The sequence below is a fragment of the Lycium ferocissimum genome, chromosome 6 (genome assembly GCF_029784015.1).
Source record: "Lycium ferocissimum isolate CSIRO_LF1 chromosome 6, AGI_CSIRO_Lferr_CH_V1, whole genome shotgun sequence".
NCBI classification, from domain to species: domain Eukaryota; kingdom Viridiplantae; phylum Streptophyta; class Magnoliopsida; order Solanales; family Solanaceae; genus Lycium; species Lycium ferocissimum.
The window spans coordinates 55,823,656-55,831,124 of NC_081347.1; the positions used below are offsets into that span (position 1 = coordinate 55,823,656).

Here is a 7,469-nt window from a genome sequence, read left to right on the forward strand (position 1 = left end):
TGGGACAAACTAATAAGAAAAGTAGGATAATCTTTTTGGACTAAGAAGTAATAAATGGACACTACTGACATAATACCCTGCGTATCACTATCAGAAATTTGCTGCTCCCTCTATTTCATATTAAATGACCTTTTAGACTTTTTATTTTGTTTCAAAATAAGTGGCGCTTTAGGATTTCAAGAAAAAAATAATCTTATTCTTCTAAACTTACCCTTATTTATAATCAAGAATCATTAAATAACATTCTTTTTCTAAGTATTAATTAGGAATAAATTAATAAAAATATTCATAATTTTTTAGAACTAAGCAATTTTTTAGGTGTGCATGAGCTAAAAGAGTCCCTATAGTTATGAAATGGAGAAAGTATTTTCCTACTACAAATTTTCAGTCACAATTCCGACAACTTTTCTGACCGCAGTAGTCGGAAAATTATAATTAATGATTTTTAAACAAATCACCTTTTTGGTAATTTAGCGCCATTTTTTCTAGCTTTCTCCCCATTTTTGGCGATTTAGGGTTCAGTTTCTCTCTCCTCAAAAGGCAAGCTTTCTTTCTCCATCTATTGTCTTTCTACATTACGAATTTATTTGTTTTAATGTAATTTATCTGTGGGAGATTCATCTGGCAAAATACGGTTTCAAATTTGTCTAATGTGAGCTTCTGTATAGAAGAAGATGATGTCGGCCGATTGATTCTCCTCGCAAAGAGGTTCGTCCCTAATTTATTGAAAGGTCAAATTACGGTTTTGATTATGTTTTCCTAATCTCTGAATTTCAGTAGTTTTTGTATGTGGTATCGGTACGCACAAAAAGGTGTTATTTTATTTTTATATCTTGATAGATTAATATGCGAGAGAAATGCTACAATTTCTAGGTATGAGAAAAAATCTATCAACATTTATGTATTGAAAACCACTATGTGTTTTAAAGGAAAATTACCTGTAAAAGGCTTGTCAAAAGTAGTGTTCTTTGAATGTGAAAAATCCGATGCTATTAACTAATGACTTAGTTTTCCAATTCAACCTCTATGTAGTTGTGGCTGGGGTTCTGCAATGGAGTTATGGTTCATTTCTTCAGTTAATATTATTAATGAAGAAAATATCCAATCCCATTAGTCTGAAACTAGAAAACTAGAGCAATTGAATATTTTGATTTTGTTGGCTATCATAATATTGGTTTGATTGAGGCTCAAATATGGTATCTTTGGTTATAGAAGAAAAATGTTTTTTCGTCGACTTCAAAACCAGTAACTTAAGTATTGGAAAGAACAGAGTTGTATACTTTGCTTCCACAAAGTGGGGATTTCTCCTTACCAAATCATGCACATAAAATGTGATGGAGGGAGTAACTGTATCTCTCTCATGTCTTAGCCTATGCTAGGTTTATTACTGGGATCCTTCTTGGGTAATAAGGTTAGTCTTGTTAATTTACTATAATTTTTAGGCTTCGTTATAGTTCCTTCTAAATTGTTTTTTATTGGAAGCCTACGCGGAACTGCAGAAGACTTTACTTACCTGTCATTCTCCACCTTTTTTGGTTCAAGGAATACATAAAGTGACTATTTTAGATGCTCGGGGATCAAACCACAACTTGAGTCGGTACTATGCTATGTGGAATGAACCCCGAGCAGAATTGTCAACTATTGTAAGGCTCCGCAACTCATATTACTGACTTGGGTTTATCATGGCCTTCAAGTGTAAATTACATTTTCTTTTTTACCTTTTAATTGATATAGGACAGTGAAACAGGTTCCAAACTCCCATATATATGTGAAAAAAAGAGAATTATACCGTGAGCTGGCTTCAGCTGCCGAAAGTGGCTGGGGTTTTAGTTCAAGATGGATGAGGTAGCATAGCACTTTTTTCATTTATTTTTCAGTATAGTTTGGTCATGCAGAACATGACTGGTTTATCTTCTATTGCAGGAACGGATCTGATCTCACAACAACTAGTACAACATCGATTGTGCCAGTTGATTTGAATGCATTACTTCTGAAGGTAATTCTCTAAACATTAGGCCTTATAAGTGAGACCTTGCACATAACCTGGCTTTAAAATTTGTTATAGATGGAACTGGACATAGCCTTTCTAGCAAATCTTATTGGAGAAAGTAGCACAATTACATGTTTTACAGAAGCTTCTCAAGACTCAAAATACACAAAAGGCCATGAACTGTATCTTTTGGAACGTCGAGATGGGGCAATGGCTTGATTACTGGCTTACCAACAGCAACACATTCGAGGTGGTATATCTTGCATAAACCAGTAATCGTAGATGCATCTTGTTAAATATTCTTCTTCTGTGAACCATAGATGCATCTTGTTAAAATTTGTTGAGTCATACAACAGATGCTAGATTCTTAAAGCTCCCTTATTAATTAGTTCAGTGGATTAATAAGTTCAGCTAGTTACTGCTATATTGAGGATAGTTTAATTATTGGAGATTCTATTCACTTTAGACTATGGAAGTTTGCTAGTTGGCTAAACTTTAAAATTATTGCTCAAGTAATCTCTAAGTATTGCTGCTCATTAGTGTAGTTATTTTTTTAGATAATTCATTGAGAATAGTCAACTATGTTTTTCATATGGACAGGGGTGGCAGGTGGTGTATCAAAAAGGTACCACGGGCTTGGAGTATAGTGTTCCTTGTGTCGTCCGTCGCCATGTTGAATGATGCTTCTACTTCACAAAATTCGGAAGAAAGACAGCGATGCGAAAACATATTACAATGCTGACGCAACGGTGGGAAACAACCGAAGCTAACTTTGCTAAAATGAAAGAGTTCATGAGGAAGAGACTGAATTTGATGAGTAATTTGTTGTGGTTGTTTGAGAGTTTATGGATGTTTAGACTTGATTGCTGTGGTTGTTTATTAGCTAGTTAGACTTGATTTGAATGATTTTGGATTTTTAGACTTGATTTTGCAGTGGATGCTTTAGTTTGGTTGTTTAATGGGGTTTGAATGTTTAGATTGTATTTTAATGTTTAATGCTATACTTATTTGAATTAAATTAGGTTTGATTAGTTGGAATTGATGTTTGGTTGGGCTATTTGGTTCTGGTTGTTGTTTTGGTTATTTGGCAGGGGGATGTAGCCTAATATAACAGCTGAATTTTGAAAAAGGAAAGATTGGGTTTTCCGACTAATGGAGTCGGAAAGATAAATAAATAAATAATTTTATATTTCAAAATTCCGATTACTGTAGTCAAAAAATAATTAAATAATTATTAAAATATTCCCGACTATGGTAGTCGGAAACAATTATAATAATAAATAATTATTTATTTAATATTCCGACCACAGTAGTCGGAAAATTTCACTGTTTTTAAGTCGTTTGGCTATTAAAATTTTCCGACAACTGTAGTCAGAAAATATTTTCCAACATTGCAGTTTCCGATTAATCTAAAACAGTCGGAAAGTAGTCGGAAATTGAATTTTCCGACTACCATCCAACTGTTTCAGTAGTCGGAAAACAGTGATTTTCTGGTAGTGATTATTATGACAATAAATGGACACTGCTGACATAATACCCTGTGTAGGTCACTATACTCGAGGTCAACTTTGTGTAGTTTCTCATATTTGGCCATATGTGTTAAGTGACAGATTTTGTTTTATAAAGATCCAAAGAATTAGATTAATCAGAGATTAGATTATGGAATTAGATCACAGACTTAGATTCGGTATGAGGTGTTCTTGAATGTATAGGCTACAGCATCCCAAAAGAGTTAATAGTTTAATTAGCTTTTGACTATAGTAGCAGAAACCAAGACGTCGACTGGAGTTTATTGTAGAATAATAATAGCATTTGAAGAAGTTAAATAGAAAAATGGATGTGGTAAATAATTCAAAAACAGGAGAAGATATATAACCAAGTTAGGAATGTTGCGTATAATTTTGTACAAGATAGCAATTAAGGGACTAATCAATCAACTAAGCCTCAGTTTCAAACTAATTAGAGTCAGTTATATGGTTCTTTCATAGGATTTTTATCATATTTCCATTATCTTTTGGCTGGCCGTCAACTTACCACAACCTTCTCTATCTCTGGACTTTAGACTAGCTATACTTTGCGAATCTCAAAGAAGCTGAGATTGAATGATGTTAATAGTTTCAAAATAACTTGTCTAGAAAAACTCTCTACAGAAGATTCATAGATATTCTAAATCTTTACGACCTTAATTGTGTAATTTCATCCTAACTTTATCGACTTTATTCGTTTACTTAATTCATTTGTTCCCTTGAATTCTACTGTAATAAGAACGCCTTGCTCAAGAGAAAAATAGAGGAAAGGAAAGATACATTTGGACATGTACTAAAACCATTATGACTGTTTTAGCAGAAAAACAATCGCTCCAGCACAGTGAGGAACGCCTTTAACTATAATAATGTCATTAGCATATATAAGATGGCTGCTATGGTTTGCTGATTTTGGCTATTTTATTGAATATTTCCTTTCAAACCACTTAAAAGCTCCATTGTTTCTGGTTTTCAGGATAAAAGGAATTCATAATTCAGGTTAATGTTCAACACCTACCAAAAATGTACATCCAATGACTTGACAAAAGAAATATAATGATCTCTCATATCATGGTATTGATATGTGAAATGTAGCATTATCATTCATCCATCAGAATATACATTAGCAGGGGAAAATGGCTACACGAAACCGGTGAGCCAAACTTTAGTTAAAATCTAACCATAAAGCAAAGCAAAACTAAGAGTACTCTTTAAGTTACTTTCACTAATTATTTGATGGATGAAGTCAGAATCTCTACTGCTTTAAGGCACAAGAGCTGCAATTTCCTTCAATTGCCCAACAACTTGACTCATCCTTGGCCTAGCACAAAGGGATTCCGTAGTACACATTAGAGCCAAATGCAACATGTCCACCAGCTTCTCCTCGGGACCTGCCTCCCATAAACTGGTATAGAAAATGTCCTGTATCTGGTCATGGCGCAACAACATGCTTGCCCATGAAACAATGTTAAATCCGTTCTCATGCACGGAAAATGAAGGATCTAAAGCTCGCTTGTCCGAGAGCAACTCGAGCAGCACGATACCATAGCTGTAAACATCGGCCTTGTCAGACACACGACTTGTCAGAGCATATTCCGGTGCTACGTACCCGAACGTTCCTGCTACATTTGTTTTTGTGCAGGTTTCCGTTCCCATGATCCTCGACAACCCAAAATCTGACAGATAAGCGGTGAGGTCATTGTCCAGCAATATATTACTTGGCTTGACATCACGGTGGACAATACGCGGGACACATTGATCATGGAGATAGGCGATTGCTAGAGCAATGTCTAGGGCAATCTTGTGTAGCACGTCAAAGTTAAAGACTCTATTGGTTCTATCCTGTATAAATTTCTCCAGGTTACCTCCTGGAAGATAATTATAAATCAGGAACATGTCGGCCTCACTTGCAAAGTATCCAATCAGAGTAATGAGATTTGGATGACTTATGCTTTTAAGGCTATTAATCTCAGCATGGAACTGCGGAAGTCCTTGACATCTTTCAACTAAGAGCCTCTTTACTGCAAGTATAATTCCGGAGGAAACTTCAGCTTTGTATGTGGAACCAAATCCACCATTTCCAATGCAGTTGCTCCAGCTAAAGTGTCTTGTAGCCTGGAAGATTTTTTCATATGTCAAAACTACTCCTACGTCGTTGAAAACTGTAACATCGCTTCTTGCAGGTGATTCAGAGGCCGCCTCAATTCTAGGCTTTGCTGTCCGCTTTTTTACGTGCATACAGAAGGCAACAAGGCTAGCAAAACCAAAAATAATTGCACTTGCAGATACTACAACAACAATCTCAATGGAAGAAAGTGAAAGTCCCCGCTTACCATTTTTAGACTGAGGCCCTTGTGGAGGAACTGCATAACTTTGTGACTCGTCGGATAAAGCAAAGTTCGTCGGCAAGAGAAAACAAGAGAAAACAAATGCCATCAAGAACAAAATCAGGGTTCTTGAAAACATGAGTTTTTCCATTCCTTGAGAGCCCAACAACTCCATTTTTGTCTGTTTTTGTTGCAAAAAAGACAAACCCCAGATGTCAAAATCAAATCTTTAAGCCTCAGTTTTCAATTTCAGATTGAAAGAATCAGTGTTTATGCTTTATCAAAAGCGGAAAAAAAAAAAAAAAAAAGGATTCTTGAATTTGAAATGGTAAAAGGGTGAAAGATTAAAGCACAGAAATGAAGAAAATGCTCTCCACTTCAGCAACAAACAAAAGGGGGAAAAACACAACTTTTCTTTGTATGAACGAGCAAATCGGTACGAGCTCTTGGAATTAGAATAAATTAGGCAGCAGATCGCAAAATCTTGATAATCATCTCTATTTAATAAATGGGGAGTCCGCTTAAGAAAAAACCAAGAAAAAGATTTTTCTTTTCTGCTACTAGAGTTTTGTGAGTAAGACAGTTTCTGTGAGTAAGAGTTTTTCTACAGTGAGTTGTTTATAGTAAATAGTTTTTCAAACAACATGTGTTACTTATACCGGGAGTAGGATCTTTTGGGTCCACAAGTGGACTTTAGAAGCCTCTGTAGGTCCCACTTTCCCTTCTTCATGAATTACTCCATCCGTCTCAATTTAAGTGTCTTATTATTTTTTTTGTCAATCGCAAAAAAAGTATCTGTTTATATATTTAATCAGTTAACAATTCAAATATTTGACATGTCAAGTTTAAAACCACAAGATTCAAAAGTCATTTTAATACATTATACACATCTTTAATTTAGAACCACAAGATTCAAAGGGTATTTTAGTACATTACACATATCTTTAATTTAGAACCACAAAATTTAAAAGTTTATCTTTATTTCTTAAATTTTGGGTCTAATCAAACTAGAACACTTAATTGGGATGAGGGAGTAAATGTTTTTTTTTTTTCTGAAATGGAGTATCAAATTTCCACAATAGAAAAGGGAGAAAAAAATACTTTGAAATTATTTGAGCGGCTTCCTGAAGTGGGCCCGTGGTAACCTTCCACATGGAAAGCTGTCGTTTGTTCTTTATATTCTGGAGAGAGATTATAGGGACAAAGGGAAAACGAGGTTTGCTTCTTTTTGCAGTTGAAATTTTTGGGAAAATTGTATTCAATGCAAAAAAAAAAAAAAAAAAAAAAGGAATATGCTCCAAATATGCTACTGAAAAACTAACTAGTAGCAGTAACTAACTGAAATAAAAAGTGAAAAAAATATTGCCAGATAAAAATTTTGGTCAAGAAGTATTAGTGTGATAATTGTCTGCTGATTAGAAAATAATTTGTTTTTTATCGAACGGGATGAGATTGTCATCCTCATACCTGAAAAGAAAAGATTAAAAGATATTGTCATTATAAATTCTTGTACTATAATCACAGAGATTAAGGGTGTTTATGGATCGGTTTGAGTCGATTTTTAGTTAAAACTAAAATCAAATCAATTTAGTCGATTTTTTAATTATTAAAATCAAATCAAACCAAATA

At 34.4% G+C, this 7,469-nt stretch overlaps 2 protein-coding genes across 9 annotated transcripts; one reads left to right on the forward strand and one right to left on the reverse strand.

The window, feature by feature from the left end:
* Positions 1 to 580: 580 nt before the first annotated feature.
* On the forward strand, positions 581 to 2,966 carry LOC132059844 (probable trehalase). Of its 8 annotated transcripts, none has more exons than XM_059452652.1 (6): positions 581 to 708; positions 1,543 to 1,643; positions 1,735 to 1,845; positions 1,924 to 1,996; positions 2,066 to 2,240; positions 2,591 to 2,966. In XM_059452652.1, exons 2-5 carry the CDS (start codon positions 1,603 to 1,605, stop codon positions 2,207 to 2,209), a joined length of 369 nt encoding a protein of 122 aa, XP_059308635.1. In that variant the 5' UTR covers positions 581 to 708; positions 1,543 to 1,602; the 3' UTR covers positions 2,210 to 2,240; positions 2,591 to 2,966. The 8 variants fall into 8 exon arrangements, 5 of the variants coding, with proteins under 5 accessions (XP_059308635.1, XP_059308637.1, XP_059308633.1 ...); XM_059452654.1 differs by having other exon boundaries at positions 1,748 to 1,845; XM_059452649.1 differs by lacking the exon at positions 581 to 708 and adding an exon at positions 728 to 1,411 and having other exon boundaries at positions 1,455 to 1,643; positions 1,748 to 1,845.
* Positions 2,967 to 4,513: 1,547 nt separating this feature from the next.
* LOC132059845 (probable LRR receptor-like serine/threonine-protein kinase RPK1) lies at positions 4,514 to 6,584 on the reverse strand. The gene has a single exon (XM_059452655.1). The coding sequence runs from the start codon at positions 6,013 to 6,015 to the stop codon at positions 4,777 to 4,779; it is 1,239 nt and encodes a 412-aa protein (XP_059308638.1). The 5' UTR covers positions 6,016 to 6,584; the 3' UTR covers positions 4,514 to 4,776.
* Positions 6,585 to 7,469: the final 885 nt, after the last annotated feature.

Bases quoted from the DNA above. Each gene is read 5' to 3' on its own strand.
- LOC132059844 (XM_059452649.1), top strand. From the start codon at position 1,373: ATGCTAGGTTTATTACTGGGATCCTTCTTGGGTAATAAG. The intron at 1,412-1,454 runs GTTAGTCTTGTT...GCTTCGTTATAG, and splicing joins GATCCTTCTTGGGTAATAAG to TTCCTTCTAAATTGTTTTTT. The intron at 1,644-1,747 runs GTAAGGCTCCGC...ACAGTGAAACAG, and splicing joins GAGCAGAATTGTCAACTATT to GTTCCAAACTCCCATATATA.
- LOC132059845 (XM_059452655.1), bottom strand. From the start codon at position 6,015: ATGGAGTTGTTGGGCTCTCAAGGAATGGAAAAACTCATGTTTTCAAGA.